Source organism: Capricornis sumatraensis, chromosome 12, assembly GCF_032405125.1.
Source record: "Capricornis sumatraensis isolate serow.1 chromosome 12, serow.2, whole genome shotgun sequence".
Taxonomy (NCBI): domain Eukaryota; kingdom Metazoa; phylum Chordata; class Mammalia; order Artiodactyla; family Bovidae; genus Capricornis; species Capricornis sumatraensis.
In genome coordinates this window covers 49408046-49430970 of record NC_091080.1, presented here as the reverse complement: position 1 = coordinate 49430970, position 22925 = coordinate 49408046, and the positions used below count along the sequence as shown (strand labels likewise).

The 22925-nt window shown below is 35.4% G+C and overlaps 1 protein-coding gene across 2 annotated transcripts in view; it reads left to right on the top strand.

Annotated features, from left to right (window-relative positions):
• The window catches only part of PCDH9 (protocadherin 9), a 1167447-nt gene that overhangs the window by 743785 nt on the left and 400737 nt on the right, over positions 1–22925 (top strand). For both annotated transcript variants that reach the window (XM_068984657.1, XM_068984656.1), the window contains one exon: positions 1515–1716. In XM_068984657.1, the coding sequence (XP_068840758.1) occupies positions 1515–1716 (202 nt within the window). The remainder of the gene's footprint in view (positions 1–1514; positions 1717–22925) is intronic.

Here is a 22925-nt window from a genome sequence, read left to right as displayed (position 1 = left end):
TAAGACACGACTGAGCTCACACGCACAAGCACATAATGAATTAAGTGAATATTGAAACAGAAATGGAAGATATTGGCATTATTGCTTTTCCCTCAAGAGTTAAGTTCACATGGGAGAACGAACACTCTAATAAATAAAATCAGTAGCATGGTCTTCCCTATAAAAGTAGAAATGCATTTCAGATATTAATTAGATATTAAAATTCAAATTTTCCTTGATATTGTGTAGCACTCTCTAGGCACGTTTCAAAATCTACTGAGGAAAGAACAATGGTAGGGAGATGGTTGTGCTTGAAGCTGAAGTGTGCTACAATAGACTCAATTAGGACCATTTAGGATTATAGTTTATGTGATGTTAACATCAGTTCATTAAAAATGTACTGAACTCTTAAATCCTTTCACACAGGTGATTGAAAAACAATACAGTAGTATCAGCTCTTCTCAATTATGACTCAGCATGATTTGAACTAGTCACTCACAGGAAATAAGCCATGTTCTATTGTCAGTCTATAAAAACTACTTTTATAGAGAAGCAGTATTTCTACCTATAATATTTTACTCTAAATTCATTCATTTTCTTTGAAATGGATGCAATAGGTTGTCTATTAAAAAGCACAAATTTTGAGTATGACAAAATGATTATGCCATATAGTATATCTCCATATTATTTATATAAATAATTATATATTCATAATTTTAAAATCTGAGCAACATTAGTCATATGTGATGTGATATTGAAAGGTTTATTTTTTGATATCAAAGTAGAGTGAAAATTAGGTATAGTCAGAGGTAAAGCGTAAGTTTACTACTCTCACATAATTCTGTCAGGCATAAAACTCCACCCCACACAGCTGTAAATAGTCTCCAATCTCATACACTGCATCACCTAGAAGAATATATACCAAGAGAACTAAGCAATGATATGTGCCAAAAGGCACAATTTTATCTTATAAAATTTATTAAAGTAACATATACATATTTTAGGTCACTTCTGATGGTGACATTGTGCAAATAGATGCCAAAGTAATATTCCAAACACCTTTCAGTAGGGATATTCTATAAATAATGACTGGTAAAAAAAATCAGGGCCAGTGGGCAATAATGACTTCATTGCCAAAGCTACCTTAAAACACTCAACTAAACACAATACTCGGTTATCCACAAGAAATAGAATGCCGTATTGCATTATCTATGTACTTATTCAGATCTATGGAACAACCATTTGTGTATTTCTACTTATTTAACTTTTGTATAGCTTTGACCACTAGCATTATATTTGTATTTCTACAAATTTCAGTGGTTTACCGTTAGCTTTTTTTTTCTTTTCTTAAATTATATGAAATTGAAATTCTTTCTTGTATTTTACAACTTGGACATGTCATAGTAAATGACGAATAATAAATGTTTGTTCCCAGATGTGTTCCAAATAGTTTTTACTTTGCCTGGGCATTGTACTGTGTATTAAAGTTGCTTCAGAAAGGATGTTAATGGCGTGTCCTGTGGTCTTCTTTGTAGTCGCAGCGCCGGGTTACCTTTCACCTCCCCGACGGCTCCCAGGAAAGCTGCAGTGACAGTGGTCTAGGAGACCACGAGCCGGTGGGTAGTGGAACCCTGATCTCACACCCTCTTCCTCTGGTTCAGCCACAGGACGAATTCTATGACCAGGCCTCTCCGGACAAGAGGACCGAAGCAGACGGCAACTCTGACCCCAACTCTGGTGAGTCCCCTTACAAACTTTGCTTGGAGATTTTCTGGTTTTCTGTTGTGCCCTTGAATTTTAACAGTAATCCCGGGGAGCAAGTAAATGGACATTCAGTTGTTTTTTGCTGCCTTTATTGTTGTTTTAATATTTTTTGAAATAGATCTAACATGCTTGACATATTGGCCATTAAATTGTACCGTACACCTTTAGTTTATGAACCAAGAAAAATTAAAGAAAAAAAATGCTGCAGATGCAATTGCAAGAAGCCATTTTTTTTGCATGACATCTACATGTCAAAGATATTAAAATAGGAAGACTTTTTTAGAGTTTAGATTTGATACAACATAGTTAAGTGGACATAGTCAATGACAGAAAAGAAAAAAGTATCCTGTGGAATTCTATTTTCCAATAAGGACTTTATATGGTGATTGAAACAAGTATGAAGAGGAGTGATAGTGATATGAAGGTTTTACTTTTTTACCTATTTAATTTTGTATGATTCTTTAGTCAGTACACTGAAACAGTGAAATGAGTGGGATGGGATTGGCAAAATCTTTTATTCTGCACAGACTTACACCCCATGTTAGAAATCATTGATCATTCCGGGTAAGCCCTGTGAGGGTACTTCTTCAGCCTTTGAAAATCACTGGGGGAAATGCTATACCTTTTTTGGTCATGCTAGTTTTTTGTTTCTCTTTAAAAATCACTACCTAGTTCACTTTAATTGAAAAAATCAGAAGTCCAATTTAATAATTGTTATGTGTAGCTCAAAGTAACAGCCATGATTTCTGTTTGATTTGAATTGAAAGTTTTTTCTAAATCCATCTTGACCTGTTTCTGAATTGTCTATAGGGCAAATGGGATTAGGGTAACTTTCCTGTAATGTTCTAGCTACTCTTCTGATTTCTTTAGGTATTGTAGTGATTCTGGCAATTCTATGGTTGAAGTAGAAATACCAAGAGGAGGTAAAAAGGGGTTTCTTAACTAATCCTATTATGTTAACCCAGCATTAGTGTTCTCTGCCTGCTAGAAATTTAAACTGATTCTTTGATTCCAGGAAAGTGATGGGTATCTTTTGTACATATGCCCCCTTCTAAAGTGTGCCCCAGTCTCTGCAGGTTTTTCTGATAGGTAGTTCTCTTCTCATTGGCATATGCAGTTACAATTGCATTTTCTTTCTGCTGAAGTTTTTCTCAGCCAGTCTTTTAGGAAAATCTAAATTCCAAACCAGCTCTGGCCCTCAGTCTTTCATGCCCTGTATCTTGGTCTCATAAGGAAAATATAAGTGCATTTTTGACTTCACATATCCAGAAGGTCAGGGATACTCAAAGAGGCAACCAATCCTTTCACAGCATTTGGGAAACCTGATTAAATATTCTCCTCAGATCTCTTGGTTCTGATTAGTCTAAATACCATTAACCTAAGTGGTTCCATTGACTCAGCTTTTCCTGGACTTGTGTAAAGAGGGAGGGTATGTAGGACAGTTCTTTCTCAAATGATTTCCTATTCCACAACTTCCCCTTCTCCAATTTTAAAGCATCTTTTATTAATATTAAGGCAAAGGTCCTGAAACTGGTTCTTGACCACCTCTTCTGCATGTGGCAGTGGTTGACTCCTCTGGTCTTTGGGCCTCTTCCAAAACTGAGACAGGAAAAATCCATTTTAAGTATACTGGCACAAATAGGACTTGTCTATATAGTTCACCAGTTATTTTTACAGAAGTAAAGTTTTAAAAAATGTATACAGCAATATAGTGAAACTAAGCTGCCCTAGGCCAGGACTTTATCCGATATATTTATTTTCTTAGACCTGAGAAATAGCACTGGCTGAGTTTCCAAATGGGAGAAGATATGAGAAATTCTAAAGCTTGAGGTGGTAGGGGGAACTCCTTTCAAGTTTGCTCAAGAATTCTTCAGAGTTTTTAACCAATCTGGTAACATGGAAAAAAAAAAAAAAAACCGTAGGGAATACACACCCTTGCATACTCCAACATTCAACTCAACACAGTTACTTCACTCAGGATAATCATGGTCAGTGAAATGTGTTAAACCAGACCAGTACTCCTTGATGGAGAACACATCTATATTCGCCACTGAGAAAGATGGTGTCAGATAGGGGAAGAGGAGGCGCTCAGAGGGCCCCTGGTGGCTAACAGTTCTTTCAGGATCTCCTGCCTTGCAGGTGGATTCTTTACTAGCTGAATTATCAGGGAAGCACTTTGACACCTAAAGGTACTTTAATTTTAATCTCATGTAAATGTCTGGAGAAGAATTCATTAGACCAGCCTAGAAACATTAAGAGATTCATAACTAAACAGTGATTCATATTGAGATAGCATTATGATATATTATATAAAATCTGCAGTTATGGTTTTGTAATTAACTTTGAAAAATTTGTGGCATGAGATACAGGATAATTGAAGCAATAATCTTCACCAGTATTAATCTTGCTATGTAGATATGAATTGTTTCCTTTTTCTTCAGTGGCATTTTATGTCTGCCTCTTGAAGAGTTTTCTCTTCAAGAGAAGAATCTTGAAGAGTCTTCTCTTCAAGAAGGGCTTCCCTCAAAACTCAGTTGGTAAAGAATCTGCCTGCAATGCAGGAGATCCCGGTTTGATCCCTAGGTTGGGAAGATCCCCTGGAGAAGGGAAAGGCTACCCATTCCAGTATTCTGGCCTGGAGAATTCCATGGACTGCTTAGTTGATGGGGTTGCAAAGAGTCAGACATGACTGAGTGACTTTCACTTTCACAAGAGTAATAATTTTATAGTAATCATTCAATATCATATAAATTTGTATTATCTATAGTTATTGAGTATTGTATTGATATAGATTCCTAGTTTTTCAAATATAATGATTCTCAATAAAAGTAATTAAAATTTTAAAAAAAGTAATTAAAATTTAGTACAATTTCATGGTAAATTTATCATTATACATTTTTTTAAAGAAATTAGTACAAATGGTATCATGTGGAGGAGTTTTTGGAAACCTAAGGTTTAATATATCTCTGTTGTAGTTTAGTTGCTATCATGTCTGACTCCTTGGTGACCCCATGGACTGTAGCCCTCCATGCTCCTCTGTTCATGGGATTTCCGAGGCAAGAATACTGAAATGGGTTGCCATTTCCTTCTCCAAGCGATCTTCCCAACCCAGGGATCAAACCCCTCTCTCCTGTTTAGAAGGCAGATTCTTTACCACTGAGCCACCTGGAAAGCCCATTTAGTATACATTTAGGCTTTTATATAAACCTCTAGCAACCAAATAGATGATGGCTTTATGTTCTAGACACTTCTGAATCCTAGAGCATGCTTAGCCTACTGGCCCACAAAGGGCACACACACATGCAATATTTCTTGCACTAAGTTTTGTCAGCTTTTCTGGCATAAAAAGATTCATCTTACTTGTAAATAGCAGAATAAATCATATTTCCTTAAAAAGTTAACTTATTAATGTGATCATGCACTCCATGTAAAATTCAATAAAACCATTAATTTATGAAAATAGTAAGGTGATTTTCAATCAAAGATTTTAATTTTAGCACATATAACTAGAGTTATGAAAAGATTTCACTAAGCTAAAAAGAAACCAAAACAACTATGTGATCAGATCCGAAGCAGCTTATTATCACTAATTCAGAATTAAATCCCACTGAGAAACATGAGTAGAGTTATATTTTGTATCTGGTGTTTCTTTTAAATGCTAATTTAAAGGATTTTCTTCTATTTAATCACATACAAAATTTCAAATTGTGTTTGTGCTTTTAAAGCCCTATCTGTCATATGCTTCCACTTCTACCTGGATTGTGTATTAATAAATTGGTGAATTTCTCACTAAGAATATTTTTTATTGTTGGTGGTATTTATGGGTAATATTTATTGAGATCTACCTATGAATCAGGAATAATAGTAAATGTTTTAATATATTGTTTATGATTCTACATCAATATTGCAAGTTAGATCGTATTATGAAAGTGTTAGTCATTCAGCCATGTCTGACTCTTTATGCCAGGATCCTCTGTCCATGAATTTCCCAGGCAATAATACTAGAGTGGGTAGCCATTCCCTTATCCAGAGGATTTTCCCAGCCCAGAGATGGAATCCAGATCTCCTTCATTGCAGGCAGTTTCTTTACCATCTGAACCACAACTGAATTACAGAAAATTTTTCTAAAACTACTTTGCAGTTATATTGGGAAACAATGGAAACAGTGACAGACTTTATTTTCTTGGACTCAAAAATCACTGCAGATGGTGACTGCAGCCATGAAATTAAAAGACAATTGCTCCTTACAAGAAAAGCTGTGACAAACCTACACAACATATTAATGATTCATTTCAATGTGGCAAAACCAATACAGTATTGTAAAGCAAAATAAAATAAAAATAAAAATTAAAAAAAATAAAGAGAAAAAGAAGATTTTACTTAAAAAAAAAAAAAAAGTGGAGACATTGTTTTGCCAACAAAGGTTCATATAGTCAAAGCTATGGTTTTTCCAGTAGTCATGTATGGGTGTAAGAGTTGGACCAAAAAGAAGGCTGAGTGCTGAAGAATTGACGCTTTGAACTGTCATGTTGGAGAAGACTCTTTAGAGTCCTTTGGACAGCAAGTAGATCAAACCAGTCAATCCTAAAAGAGATCAATCCTTAATATTCATTGAAAGGACTGATGCTGAAGCTGAAGCTCCAATACTTGGGCCACCTGGTACGAAGAGCTAACTCATTGTAAAAGACCCTGATGCTGGGAAAGACAGAAGGCAGGAGGAGAAGGGGACGACAGAGGACAAGGACAAGATGGTTTGATGGCATCACCAACTCAATGAACATGAGTCTGAGCAAGCTCCAGGAAATGGAGAAGAACAGGGAAGTCTGGCATACTGCAGTCCATGGGTGGCAAAGAGTCAGACATTACTGAGTGACTGAACAATAACAAACTTTGCAAGTTTACCTGACTTCACAGGTTATGCTTTCATTATTCAGAGAAACCACCTGCAATATGCACATGTTAAGACAGTGTGCAAAAGAATATAGTCATTACTGACATTGAGTTTTAAATTTGGGGGCATGAATTTGATTTTTTAAGAAGTTTGAGAAATTGAATAATATGAATTCTAAGATGTACAACTTGTGAAAGAACTACTGTGTCAAGGATTATTTGGCATTGCTAATGAAAATTTAAATCTTAATAGGACCCAACAGATCATACAGTATAAATTATTCTATACAGAGGAATAAAAAGGGAAGTGATTGGCTTAAGTTGCATAGCTTGTGAGTCAAGACTAGAACTCATATGTTCAGACTGTTACTTAGTGCTCTTTTCATTGAAACAATTTTTCTGTATCATTGTCCTTAAACCTTTTCCTTAAAGAGAATCTGTGTGGTTAGTTATTAGCAACTGTTTTTCCCGTCAATCATTAAAGACTTTTTGCTCACCTTCCTATTGTCCTTGCATAATAGTTCTTGACATATAATAAGACAGCATCAAAAAAGCAAGAGAGTTCCAGAAAAACATCTATTTCTGCTTTATTGACTATGCCAAAGCCTTTGACTGTGTGGATCACAATAAACGGTGGAAAATTCTGAAAGAGATAAGAATACCAGACCACCTGACCTGCTTCTTGAGAAATTTGTATGCAGGTCAGGAAGCAACAGTTAGAACTGGACATGGAACAACAGACTGGTTCCAAATAGGAAAAGGAGTATGTCAAGGCTGTATATTGTCACCCTGCTTATTTAACTTATATGCAGAGTACACCATGAGAAACACTGGACTGGAAGAAACACAAGCTGGAATCAAGATTGCCAGGAGAAATACCAATAACCTCAGATATGCAGATGACATCACCCTTATGGCAGAAAGTGAAGAGGAATTAAAAAGCCTCTTTATGAAAGTGAAAGTGGAGAGTGAAAAAGTTGGCTTGAAGCTCAACATTCAGAAAATGAAGATCATGGCATCTGGTCCCATCACTTCATGGGAAATAGATGGGGAAACAGTGGAAACAGTGTCAGACTTTATTTTGGGGGTTCCAAAATCACTGCAGATGGTGACTGCAGCCATGAAATTAAAAGACGCTTACTCCTTGGAAGAAAAGTTATGATCAACCTAGATAGCATATTAAAAAGCAGAGACATTACTTTGCCAACAAAGGTCCATCTAGTCAAGGCTATGGTTTTTTCAGTGGTCATGTATGGATGTGAGAGTTGGACTGTGACGAAAGCTGAGCACTGAAGAATTGATGCTTTTGAACTGTGGTGTTGGAGAAGACTCTTGAGAGTCCCTAGGACTGCAGAGAGATCCAACCAGTCCATTCTAAAGGAGATCAGCCCTGGGTGTTCTTTGGAAGGAAAGATGCTAAAGCTGAAACTCCAGTACTTTGGCCACCTCATGCAAAGAGTTGACTCATTGGAAAAGACTCTGATGCTGGGCGGGATTGGGGGCAGGAGGAATAGGGAACAACAGAGGATGAGATGGCTGGATGGCATCACCGACTCAATGGACGTGAATTTGAGTGAACTCCGGGACTTGGTGATGGACAGGGAGGCCTGGCATGCTGCGATTCACAGGGTCGCAAAGAGTCGGACATGACTGAGTGACTGAAATATAAAAATATCCATTGTTCACAAACACATGAAAATATAATCAGACAAATTAAGTATTCTATCAAGATAAAACAAATAAACAAAAAACTAGGAAGTGCTACATCATGTTAACTGTGTGTGTTGTCTTCACTTTGGAGTATTGATTTCCTTTTAATGGTCTATGTTTTCCACAATTTTAATAATGTAGTCATACTTATATTTTTATTTGTAGTTTTCATGGAAAGCATGCAATGCAGAACTGAGATACTCATTCTTAGAGTATCTATTCTTCATCAGGTAAAAATATTATTAAAAATATTTTTTTCCTGTCATTCTTAAAATTATGGGAGATACATGCTAAGAAAAATTGAGAATTTAAAATGATTGGGCATGAGATACAGGCTGTCATTTTGGGGAGGAAAAAATAAGCTTAATAAAATTTCCAAACCAGAAAAATCCAGAAAAAACATAATGACGCCACCAAATTTCAATCTTAAGAAATTGTGCTAATCCTAATAGGCAAGAAAAAAATCATTAACCATAAGATGCTTTGGTAATTAAACATGAATTTGATATTCTGAGAACAATATTTTATAATAATAATTTTGTGAACTGTATTTATTGTTTTTAAACATATACTGGGTTGAACTAATTTTATTGATCCAAAGAAAATTGTTCAGAGGTTTTGTTTTGTCACTTGTTGTGTTCATTTCCCTATGGTATTTTTGTAATCAATTCATGATGATCCAATAATACTGGTCCCTGAGTTAATGAATCTAGATTTCCTCAGAAAATGGTATAGAGAAAAGATAATCAATCATACTGTACTTTAAGAGGAAAAAAGGCAACAAAAGAACAAAATTTGATTTTCTTTATGCTACAAAGGCTTATTTATGCTTCTTTATAGCTCTATTAAGTTTATTTTTCTAAATAAATCTAGAAATTTGTTTGTCACTACTTTCCCCTTAAAATCTGACAGGTCAGAGCATTTTCATCTGAATCATCTAGATTACAAAACAAATAAACCTCTACCCATCTCTTGTGTATATATATATATATATATATTTCTACCATATATATTCTATTGCTAATTGCCTCCAACTTTGTGCCTTAAAACAACACACATTCATAATTTGACAATTTCTTTGAGTCAGGAGTCTGAACATGACTTGGATGAGTCCTCTGCTCAGGATCTCAAATGCCTGTAATCAATGTGTCAATAAGGTTATACTCTCATCTGCAGGCAAAACTGTAGAAGAATTTACTTCCTAGATTTTTCAGCTGGTTGTTTTTGTTGGTTAGTTGCTAAGTCCTCTCCAGCTCTTTTTGCTATTCAATGGACTGTAGCCTGCCAGGTTCCTCTTTCCATAGGATTTCTCTGGCAAGAATACTTGAGTGAGCTGCTATTTCCTATTCCAAGGGGTCTTCCCAACCCAGGTATCAAACCCACATGTCCTGCATTAGCAGGTGGATTCTTTACCTCTGAGGCACCTGGGAAGCCTTTTCAGATTGTTAGCAGAATTTATTTCCTTGCAGGTTTAGGACTGAGAACCTTAGCATCTTGCTGGCTATCTGCTGGCAACTGCTCTCAGCTTTAGCAGCAACCCTCAAATGTTAGTCACACATGCCTCTCAACATGAATTCTTACTTCTTCAAGGGCAATTAGAGAGACAGTCTCTAGGGTGAGTTTGTAGCAACGCACATTCTTATATAGCTTAACATATTCACAAGAGTGACATTCCATCACTGTTGCCTTATACTGTTGGTCATAGGCAAGTCTCAGGTCCTGCTTACTCTCAAGGAAGGGTATACACATAGTCATGAACACCAGGAGTCGGGATCCTGAGCAGTCACTATAGGGTATTTCTGCCACAATTTATATAAGACTTAGTAATTCTGTTATAATTTACAAACTAAGAACTGTCATTTAAGATCCTTTGTTCACACAGATTTTCCATGATTAATTCATTTATTTGTTCTGTAGACACTCATGCAGAGGCTCCTATGTGCCAGGTACCGGATTCTGGGGAAAGGCATTAAAACCAAGTTTTTCTAAACTTAAACAAATTGATATACTAGACTGTGAGAACAAAAGTTCTAATCTAAGTTCCTTGGTCAGAGAGGCCATGAGCAGCTTTTTGCAAATTTGTGAAGTTCCTGAAATTGTTTGGCAATTTATTTTCTCTCAGAGGCAGGCTATAAACATTCCGTAGACCACAAAAAGAAGATAAAAAAAAAGATATTGATTTTTGTAGGAAAGAAGATACTGGATACCAATAGCATTAGTGAACTAGAAAAAATGCCAATTATAAGTGTAAAACAGATTTTTTTAATAAGCATTTATTTATTTATTTGGCTGTGTTGGGTCTTAGTTGTGACACATGGGATCTTTGTTGCATCTTGCTGGATCTTTCCTTGTAGCCTATGGGCTTCTCTCTAGTTGTAACTCATGGGCTTAGTTGCCCCGAGGCATGTGGAGTCTTAGTTCCCCTACCAGGGACTGAACCTGTGTCTCCTGAAATGAAAAGTGGACTGTTAACTGCTGGACCACCAGGGACGTCCCTAAAGTGGGGATTAGAATAGAATGTCTTGAATAAGAAATCAATAAAAAGTTCTACAAAGTGATACTTTAAACAAGTGACGCTGGATGAACAGAAATTGAGTAAATAAAATATGTGTGTGCCCCTGTGTATGTGTGTGTATGTGAGCACCCGCTGGGCAGAGTAGGTTTCTTGGTGCTATGAATTGTTAAGGGCAGTTGGGTAGACAGTGAATAGTTCAGTATTTTTGTAGCACAAGCTAGTTATGCTTAGCTCTACCACATGGTCTCAGGTTCCTAACTTTCAAAATGGGGTTATTAGTGTCTTTGAGATTATTGTTATAAAAACTACAGTTATTTGATATCAATTATCACTTAGCATAGTGTTTGAAACATAGATACTCAACAAATGGTTGATATTCAACTGTTCCAGTCTGTGATAAGAAATGAGCCTAAACTGAGATATAGGTTGGGACCAGATTTAGAATGATGGGCAGGATATGATATGTTCTAATTGAATATAGCCAATAAGAGAATAAAAAGACTTGTTAGTCCAAGATTTTAGTTTGCTAGACTTATTAGAAAATTATGCAAATAAATTAGAGAATATGAGATAAAAATTCAGGAAACTGTTTTTTGATTTATTTTTGGCTTTCCTGGGTCTTTGTTGCTGCACAGGGACACTCTCTAGTTGTGGCAAGCAGGTGATACTGTTTAGCTGTGGTGTGGGGGCTTACTGTAGTGGCTTCTCTTAGGTGGAGCTTGGGTTTTAGACTTGTCGGCCTCAGTAGTTGTAGTGCAGGAGCTTAGTTTCCATGGGGTCTTCCAGGACCAGAGCTCGAACCCATGTCCCCTGCACCAGCAGGTGGACCCTTAACCACTAGGCAACCAAGGAAGTCCCAGGAAACAATTCTTAAAAAAACAAATAAATAAACATTTGCAAGGCATACAATGTTTTTTAGGAACTAGGAGAATGACTATGAGTTGGAAATTGGAAAATGACAATGTTGAAGGTGAATGAAATTTCGGGAGTAACTATGGGAATTATGAGGATGGACAAGGAATCCAAGAAGGAAATTATGACACATCTTAATACTTAGGGCAGGAAAAGATGAGAGTAGAGTGGAGTGAGAGCAAAGAGTATTTTAAAAAAAAAATAGAGAAAAAAAAATAGGGTAAAGTCAAAAAGATATTTGAAAGCTTTGGGGAGGTTTGAGTCCTATACACATTTAGTGTTGGCTCCTTTGGGGAGGCAATGTGGAGTTGTTATTAAGATCACAGACTGGATTCAGAGTATCTAACTCATTGATCCTGGGTCCACAGGACTGTTGGCGTATGATACAGGTTTGATTTACAGGTATCTTTAATATTGCATTATTATTATTATTAGCAATAGAGAGTGCAAATGTTAATATGTAGATAAATCAAAACACGTATCTTAAATATTTAGCAAAAGTTGCCAATTAAGTTTTCAAAATTACCATGTTGAGTTTTAAAATGCAAAATCATTGTTATACCTTAGAAGATAAATATTCTAAAAAAGTGTTTCAAATTCTGAATACTTTATATCTTAAATTCCTGTCATGTGACTTTTCTCATACTTATCATATTTGATGGGCAGTTCCAAAACATCACTGTTTGCTAAAGACTGATAAACGTATACAATAAAGTATATGTTTATGCTCCAGTATATTCATTATTTCACTTTAAATAAATTATGTTCACTTTGTGACTTTAAAGTATCTATTATAATATTAATTATTCACAATGTACTTTTGTTTTATTACTATTTCGTTTTTAAGAGGATTGCAATGAGATGATTTTATGTATTATTACTTGAAGTAGTCAGAAGATGGCTGTAAAACCAGCAGGAACACACGGTTTCTCTGCTGGCAAGTTTTAGATCTCATCAATTTCAAGTGTGACTTTAATCCCAAAAAGAATTAGCTTTGAATACTCATTTATTATAAATATTTAAAAGTTGTTAGTAATATTCTTTTGCATTTGAGCTTATGAGTCACTGAAATAGTATGTTCTGAGCTGTAGCAGAAAAATCTGTAGGAACAATACGCCTCCTAGTGTAAATGATGGGTAATGTCAGCTTTCATTCCTGTACTGAGAAGAATTGTATTTCCATAGCTGCCAGCTGCCTTGATTCTGCTAAGGGTGGCATTAGTTAACTCTGAATTGTGGTCTTCCTTAGAGGTGAAAAAAAAATAAATAATATATATATATATATATATAAATTCTTCCTATATCAGTGTTTATAGTAATTTGAGTATTGTAAGTGATAGATAACTAGATAAGCAAATCAGTAGCTATATCTAAAAATAAGGAGTTACTGGTTTCAGTAACCGTTAGAAATATTTTAAAGCCATCTTATAAGAAAAACATGGAAATAAATTACCAGTTAAAAAAATATATATATATACACTCAAAATCAAACTAGTGTCTTTTATTTTATCCGATACAGAAAAACAAATTAGAGAAAACAAACTGTCTAGGGTCTTAATATGATTGAAATTTCTGAAGAAACCACAGATACTTGTCTCAAATGTCCCAAATTAACCTTACCAGTATTTTGACACATGTTTCTGTCAGTGGATTGAGAATTATTCTGCTTAGTGTGACTGAAAAATACATGAATGCCCAGATTTTGATAACTCTTAAGTTGCCAGATAAAATACAGGATGGTCAGTTAAATTTGAATTTCAAATGAACAATAAATTTTTTCAGTCTAATTATATCCCAAATATTATAATATTGCAGTTTCTTGCGATATTTGGGACATACTTACACTGATTTAAGCTTCCATTCTGCATTTTATTTTTTTCTGAATCTGGCAACTCTACTCAAAATAAAATGATTTAATAAAATAGTATTAAATGAATTAAATCATCTAATTTAAGTATTATGAGGAAGTTTACTGATGACATGCATCTAATTACAGTTAAAATTGGGCGCAATGATTAGTCAACATTACTTAGAGTTGGACTTCCTTGGTGGCTCAGTAGTAAAGAATCCACCTGAAATGCAGGAGGTGTAGTAGGCACAGATTCAACCCCTAGGTGCGGAGGATCCCTTGGAGGAAGGCATGGCTACCCACTCCAGTATTCTTGCCTGGAGAATTCTATTGACGGAGGAGCCTGGTGGGCTACAGCCCATGGGGTCTCAAAGAGTAGGACACGACTAAGTGACCAAGCATAGCACAACACATGTTAGAGAGAGTTCTGTGATACTTCCCCAGATAGAGATGTTATTTCTTTACTTTAAAAAAAAAAAGCATCAGTTCATAGTATCCAGAAAATAATCATCAGGTCCAGAAAATAATCATAATGTTAGAGGCTCAATCTGTGCTTGTATTCAGCAATATAAATGCATCACTCCATCATTGAATGATGACCTTTATATTGGTCTTTCCCTGATTGTTGCAAACAGAGAAATTCTGGTTAAAGATTTTGATGCATGATTTTTTTTTGTTCAAAGTCTGTTTGATACAACATATTTTATAATTCTTTATGTGTTCATTGACTTTTACATACTTTATTTGCCTTCAGGATCTAATCTATAATTTGGGGGATCTGATTGCTTTGAAGGAAAACTATGTCAACATGGGTAGGAAACAGAGGAAGAGAGGAGGGAAGCAGAAAAGACAGAGTTTCAATTTGTCTGAAATTTTAAGGCTTTTTTGCATATCCACCTAGAATACATAAATGCATTTTTTTTAAGACTTCTCAGGTAAGTTGCTGAGAGGAAATGTTTGGAGTACCATTAGACTGAGTACATATAAATGCCTCTTCTGTTTGTCAAGCTTCATGACCTTGGGTGGGTTACTCTGGTCCAATGGCCTCATCTGCAGCAGAGGATGAGCATAAGACTTGTAACTCATAAACTTGTACAGAATTTCAGGCCAATGCAAGTGACTCAGAACAGTTCTAGGTTCACCGTAAGTCTGTTAGTTATGTTACGTTATATTAGTATTATTGTAAGCTATGGTAGTATTATTGTAAGAATTAAGGCAAACTAAAGTTACTTAAGCAAACCCTTTGGCTTCAATTCTGTCCCTATAATTGATATACAAGGAGAGAAATCTGAGATTTATCCTTCCTAAACTTCAGTTCCTTCCTGGCTAGTTGAGGAAAGATGGGTGTTTCTTTTTTAGTGTATCAAGGTAATATTTTAGCTCTGCATTTCATTCTACTTGCATAGGCAGTCAAACTTTGTTTTTAAAATTTTAGCACCAGTTATTTAAAGTATTACATAGATTTAGTCTGAAAGAGCTTTTGAATGGAGAGAATTTGGCACTTCTATAGGATCACACCAAGCATCCACAAATAGGTTTAGCTGGTTACATGTAGTTATATATGAGGGATATTAATAAAAATCTTATTATGTTCCAGATTCCCAGAACTAAATCTTATTATGAATTTTGAGCTGTTACAAGTCTATTTCTACTAATTGGCCAGAAAACTCTTTACTTCTTTGTAATTAGTAATAACCTCACTCTCAGATCTACAAATAGGCAATATACTGTACTTGGGCAAATTTGCCAGTTAATCTCTGCAAATTAAAAGCACAGTTAAAAATAATGTAATAATCTTGATTTAAATGCTCATTAGAAGGAAAGAATTAAACTATAAACTTCCTAACTGCAGGCACTGGTTTCATTGATTATTTTTCCCCCCATGTTTTTGTGTTTTGACATTAACAGGTATTTTATCATTTCTGAGCGTTCAAACGAAAAAACCTTTTACATTAGGAATAAAATAAGAAAACCTGAACTAGCTTTTAAAATATTCCAGGAATGTAAAAAGAGTTGCTTTAGTCAAGGAAAGGATTATATTATATTTTGTTTTTAAAGATGCAGTCATATTCTGAACACAAAATAACAATCGTGAGACTATATGTAGGGACCAAAAATAGAGAGTTCCAACAAAACAACCAGCCCAGGCTCAGGAAAGGTAGCATCCTATCACAGGAAAAGTGGTAACTCCTTGGAATATTTCCTCAAGGCCTCTTTTTTTAGGGAAATATATATTTTTAAATGAAATCAAAGAGGAATCTTCATTCAGAAGAAGATGTTGAGTTCTGGTTTAAGCTCCTTAAGAAATAGCTATAGAAAGAATATCTCACAGTAACTCTTCAGTAATCTCTCCTAAGTCAGAACTATTGAACAGTAAAAGATTATGATTTAAAATAAGAAGTTCAGGTATTTTGAGCCAGAAATACCAATACTCCACGTGTAGTAAAATCCTCCCTAAGCGACAAGCAGCGTAAGAAAGTGAGAAGGGAAATTAGCCCTATAGACTCCCAATTTTATGTGATGCTAGCACAGTCAGAGAGCTTTAGTTCTTTAGTTCTACCATTGTCCTGAAAGGTACAGATGATGTGAAGGTATTTCACGATGTGCAGGGCCATGGGAACACCTGTTTAAAATAAGGCAGATCGAGGTGGACACTGGCCCTGTACTTTCTACTTGTCAACTCTTGTGTCTCCTCTCTCAGTACCTCTCTGTCTCTCTTTCACATGTGGGCTGATACTTTATGATAATAATATAATTACTTTAAAGAGAGGATGTTTGAAACATTAAAAATGATGTAAGCAAAATGTCCTGAATAAAGTCTGACAAATAATAGCTGAAAAGTGTCAGTGTTACTGTAAGTAAGGAATGCTATCTCTTCTTGTTGTATCAGCGTTCTCACTTCTCATCCTTCCATGTGATGCTTCTAATCAAATCTGAGTTGGTAGACTGCAGAGACAATTTGATTAAGTAAATGAGGAAAAACCTGTGGGATATTTCCATGAATGATGTGCTAGTGCATTTTAAAGAACATAGGGACATAAAATTTGACTGTTCTGACATTTTTATTTACTTTCTAGTTCTCAAAAAGAGTTACATTTAATGATTTTTTTTTCAAATATGAAATCAGAGGAAAAACGATATGCATGATTATAATAGTTTAGGTGGTACTGAATGAAGGGCTTTGAGCCACCAGGGAAACCTTAAAATTCTTAAATGATCAGCTATTCAAAATAATCTCCTGAATGTATATAGAAAGTATATACTTTCACAATCTTTAAAACTAAAAGCCCACCGCTATCTTCTGTTTATCTTTACATGATAAAAATTCATAAATTATTCATGGAACACTAATAAACATTTGAGTTTTAGTAATAGTAACCTGTGGAAAAAAATGCTGTCAAGATACAATGACAAAACAAAACATTCATTTTTATAATGTGTAATATTTTCAAGTTAACAAAATATATATTTTTAGTAATTTACTTTATGTATTGTACTCAAAATGCTATTGATATAGAAATCAGGTTTTCTATTTCATTTGGACTGTTTTTCTATTTTCCTTATATCTCTGAATTGCTTGTTTATTTGGCCTCAAATGAACTGCAGGCAGACAGTACTGATTCATGGTTAGAGAGCCTATGTGGCATTGACTTTCTCATTTTCACTGAATTGCATGGGTACCTGGAATAAAGTGTTTCTTTTCTCCATGGCTAAGCATCCCCTTCCTCTCTGACATTAGCTACAATGTGCTCACCCTCCACAGCTCATCACAGATTCACAGTTCTACTGATGCAAACTCAGAGATCTTACACAGGATGCACCAAGTTGGGGTTTCGATGGAAAAGAAAAAGGCAGAGAGTAAGGGAGACCTTGAGGGGTCCCTTAGTCAATTCCTTTACTAAAATTCAGGGTTATATTCTACAGAGATCAGCTCCTTCATATTTTCCTTATTGACAGTTACATTTTCCTCATCTCACAATTTTCAAGATACTGATTTTGATCCAAAATATTTTAAATCTATTTCCCAACTACCTTAAGAATGGCTACTTCCTATTTTGTCCTATTGATGATGGGGAAAGTCAGATGGAGCAGCATGCCTAAAGAGTCCCTCAGTTTGATTCTGGGTCTGAGGGCAGAGCTGTTTTCTATTAGCCTTTAGGTGAGGTTCAAACTCTGTCAATTCCCATTGCCTCTTTCCTAGCAAATTAGTTTGGGGAACTGGAGATCTGAGGGAACGATGTGACTTGTCTTATTATTTGAAAAAGCTGGAACAAAACATTAAGTATAATGCTGTCTCTCTGTACCAGTAAAACAAAATGAATATACTTTTTTAATACTTAATTTTGTTGTTTTATTTTAAAATGTGTGTGATCATAAATATGTGGGATTTTATACTTATTTAAAAGTCTATAGTCTCCTTAAAGTTTTGGATGTTGGAATGTTTCCCTAGGCAGTAAGAGCAGCTTATGGAAATTATACAATGCATTAAAAGTTTAATCTTAAACCTAATGATACTCTATAAACTCTTTATAATCAGTATCATAGACATTTAAATTACAGTTATACTGAAATATTTTTATCAGCTTTTATATGTAGCTCTATCTCTACCTAGAGAGGACAAATAATGCCAAAAAATACCAGTTATGAAACACCTTCCTACCCAGATGGTCACAGAGAAGCAAATTTATTCTTTGCACACTCCTTTTATTGTGTCATTCTCTCATTCAAATGTCTTCAGTTATTTTTTAAATTCTTTCATTTATTCTAAAGTTTTCATTTTTTAATTTATTTATTCAGACATCTGGAAAATTTTCTGAATGCTCACTACATTGCAGGATGTTTGAAAAAGCATCTTAAAATGCACAATATTTTATTTGCTTTAGTTTGCTAAGTATTGCTCAATTTATTCATGTTTTCTATGTAAAAGATAATTATATATAAAATATGTAATCACATAATAATAATTAAATAAATTATTAAATACTTCAACAAGTGACCAATTCCTTTACTGAAAAATTTCCTCAGTCATTTTGATTATTACTTAGGTGTATGCTAGTTTGTGGAGAAGGGAATGGTAACCCACTCCACTATTCTTGTCTGGAGCATCCCATGGACAAGGGAACCTGGTGAGCTACAGTCCATGGGGTCGCAAAGAGCTGGACACTACTGAGCGACCTACACACACACGTGTGTGAGCACACACACACACACACACACACATACATACAAGTTTGAAAATGTTGCTGCTTTACAGTAGCCAACTATTTGCATTGTATTCCTTCAGAACATGTTTAGATTTTGCAACTATTTGCCCATAAATCAATTGAATCATGTAAATTTTGAGACTGATTTACTATTTCTGTGAGGTCACTGATCTTTAGGTATATAAAAGTTGACCCAGCGTCTTTATGGAAGTCAAGTAATTAATTAGGGCAGCACAAAAATTAGGAATTACTTTGGTAAAACGCAGTATTTTATGCCTAAGCAGGCTTTATTTTGCCTCTACTATGAGTAGTTTAATCTTAAGGGCCTCATAATTTTTTCTTCCAAGAACTATAATTACTACTACATGTTTTACGAAAGAAAAGTAGGAAACACTACATAACTTGTAACACAGTTTGAATTTTAAAAATATTTACCATTTACTGAGTGCTTAAAATGTGCTAGTGTGCATGCTCAATTGCTCTGTAATCTCCAGCCCTTTTGGACGCCACAATCTGTAGCCCTCCAGGCTTCTCTGTCCACAGGGTTTTCCAGGCAAGATACTGGAGTGGATTGCCATTTCCTTCTCCAGGAGATCTGAACCCACTTCTCCTGCATTGTACGTGGGTTCCTTGCTGCTGAGTCATCTGGAAGCCCAGAATGTGTTAGGCACGGATACAAATATTTTCATGGCTGAAATCAATCTATCTTGAATATATCCCCAAACAAACAAACAAACAGGCTTACATACATGAATTGTTGTATGAAAGTCACAATACTAATGAGTAGAGGATAGGGTATTGAATTTAACTTTAACTATTAACTAATATTTGATTTTAATCTAAATATTTTAAAATTAATCTAATAGTGTTTCAGTGGGGATATTTAGTGTTTTAAGAGATCCATTGAAAATCACTCAATTTTGAACTCTTTTGACTGTGAGTAAGATCTGCAATCTCAGATTGATCATTGATTAGAAGAGCTTGTCTTTCATATCATACAACACAAAAGAATTATTGCAGTTAATATAGCAAATTATTTTAATGTAAATGTGCAGAAATATTAATACAATGGCTTTCATTTCTTTTTAACTTCTATTTAAGCAATGTTTAGATAATTTTGGTATGAATTATCAAGCTTCAAATAAAAGAGACATGCTACTACTTGGGCTAGGATAACCTACTTAAAAAAAAAAAAAAAAGCCATCCCATTATGTTGGAAATAAAAATACAGGATCCAGTTAAATTTGAATTTCAGATAAACAATGAATACATTTTACATGTACCGTGAATGATCTGGGACATGCTCATACTAAAGGAATATTTATGTCTATCTGAAATTCAAATTTAACTAGATATCCTGTATTTTATCTGGCAAATTTACACCTACTAAAAAATATTGCTTATGCCTTTCTGTGATTAATGATACCACATACAGATCTGGACCATCATTACAATAAGAGCATTAAAAAGACCTACTAATTCATCAGTCTTCCTAAGAAGCAAGTGGATTTCACTCCAGGATTGCAGTACTATTCCCTTCAGCATATTCTGCCAAGCACTTGTTGCCCTATAGCATACTTAGGAGTTTCCCCAATTAGAATGGAAGCTTTATGAGATTTTGTTTAGTGTTGTATCTCCAGTGCCTAGAACAATGCCTACCGCACAAGAAATACTCAACAAATATGTGTTGAAGTAATGGTTGGATGAATATGAAAAATGCTCATTGCAGTTATACTTACTTTAGGTATTCAGCATATAGTCAGGAGGGATGTGTATACATTTTCCTTACCACTGATAGACAACACAAAATATGTTGACTCTATTCTAGAGGTAGTGAATTGGCTATTTATTTTCACTGCCTGTCCTAATTCTGATTTTGTGTGGGAAAAAATGTGTACAGGTGAGTTTTATTCCTCTGCAAGCTCCATCCTTTGTCTATCCTTTGTAGATGAAAGGGCTGCGTTCAACTTGAAGAGCTGCATGAATGCTCAAGGCAGCCCTTTGATTTCCTCTTCACTCTCCCAAACTGCATTTTAGATCCTACAAATCTTGGCAGACCCTAAAGGAGGTGGATGCCCCTATTATCCAGAATAATGAATTGTACTTGAAAAACTGAACTCAGTCAATGTTACCCTTGGGGGAAAAATGATGGTGCTGGAACATGATAAATGAATACTTCTATCCAACACTGGGAATTATAGAACAGAAACTGAAATCATTTGGGCCACACATGACACTGTATAATATTGCTTTTGCATCATCAAGTCTATTAAGATACTGTATGGAAAACATGTTTATTTATCTGCCAAAACTGTTAAATAAATAAAACTGCTAAATAAATAATCAGAGAGTCAGTTCTGCTGAATAGTCTGTCATGTGGACACTTCATTTACTGTTTAGCTGAAGGCTGAACAGGACAGAGCAGGAGCCAAGTAGACAATAACTTTTAAATATAGATGAGGCTTTGTTATTAAGCATACAGTTCAATATTAGTAAGAGCTGCTACTAAAAGTCACAAATCGTCCTGTAGTATTTTATCCTTTGTCTTCTTCTGTTGTGTCTTTCCTTTCAAAACTTTAACTCTTAAGCTTTGAATTCAACACTGCAAAATATCATAGGAAACACATACAAGGGCTTTGATATACTCTGCATATGAGTTAAATAAGCAGGGTGACAATATACAGCCTTGACGTACTGCTTTTACTATTTGGAACCAGTCTGTTGTTCCATGTTCAGTTCTGACTGTTGCTTCCTGACCCGCGTATAGGTTTCTCAAGAGACTGGTCAGGTCGTCTGGTATTCCCAACTCTTGAAGAATTTCCCACAGTTTCTTGTGATCCACACAGTCAAAGGCTTTGGCATAGTCGATAAAGCAGAAATAGATGTTTTTCTGGAACTCTCTTGTTTTTTCAATGATCCAGCGGATGTTGGCAATTTGATCTCTGGTTCCTATGCCTTTTCTAAAACCAACTTGAACATCTGGAAATTCATGGTTCACGTATTGCTGAAGCCTGGCTTGGAGAATTTTGAGCATTACTTTACTAGTGTGTGAGATGAGTGCAATTGTGTGGTAGTTTGAGGATTTTTTGGCATTGCCTTTCTTTGGGATTGGAATGAAAACTGATCTTTTCCAGTCCTGTGGCCACTGCTGAGTTTCCAAATTTGCTGGCATATTGAGTGCAGCACTTTCATAGCATCATCTTTTAGGATTTGAAATAGCTCAACTGGAATTCCATCATCTCCACTAGCTTTGTTCGTAGTGATGTTTTTTAAGGCCCACTTGACTTCACATTCCAAGATGTCTGGCTCTAGGTGAATGATCACACCATTGTGATTATCTGGGTCTTGAAGACCTTTTTTGTACACTTCTTCTGTGTATTCTTGCCACCTGTTCTTAATATCTTCTGCTTCTGTTAGGTCCATACCATTTCTGTCCTTTATCAAGCCCATCTTTGTATGAAAGTTTCCCATGACCCAGCAATCCCACTGCTGGACATACACACTAAACCAGAATTGAAAGAGACACATGTACCCCAATGTTCATTGCAGCACTGTTTATAACAGCCAGGACATGGAAGCAACCTAGAGGTCCATCAGCAGATGAATGGATAAGAAAGCTGTGGTACATATACACAATGGAGTTTTACTCAGCCATTAAAAGAATACATTTGAATCCGTTCTAATGAGGTGGATGAAACTGAAGCCGATTATACAGAGTGAAGTAAGCCAGAAAAAAGAACAACAATACAGTATACTAACACGTATATATGGAATTTAGAAAGATGGTAATGATAACCCTGTATGCGAGACAGCAAAAGAGACACAGATGTTAAGAACAGACTTTTGGACTCTGTGGGAGAGGGAGAGGCTTGGATGATTTGGAGAATGGCATTGAAACATGTATACTATCATGTAAGAAACGAATCGCTAGTCTAGGTTCGATGCAAGATACAGTATGCTTGGGGCTGGTGCACTGGGATGACCCAGAGAGATGATATGGGGAGGGTGGTGAGAGGGAGGTTCAGGGTTGGGAACTCATGTACACCTGTGTCAGATTCATGTCAATGTATGGCAAAACCAATAAAGTATTATAAAGTAATATA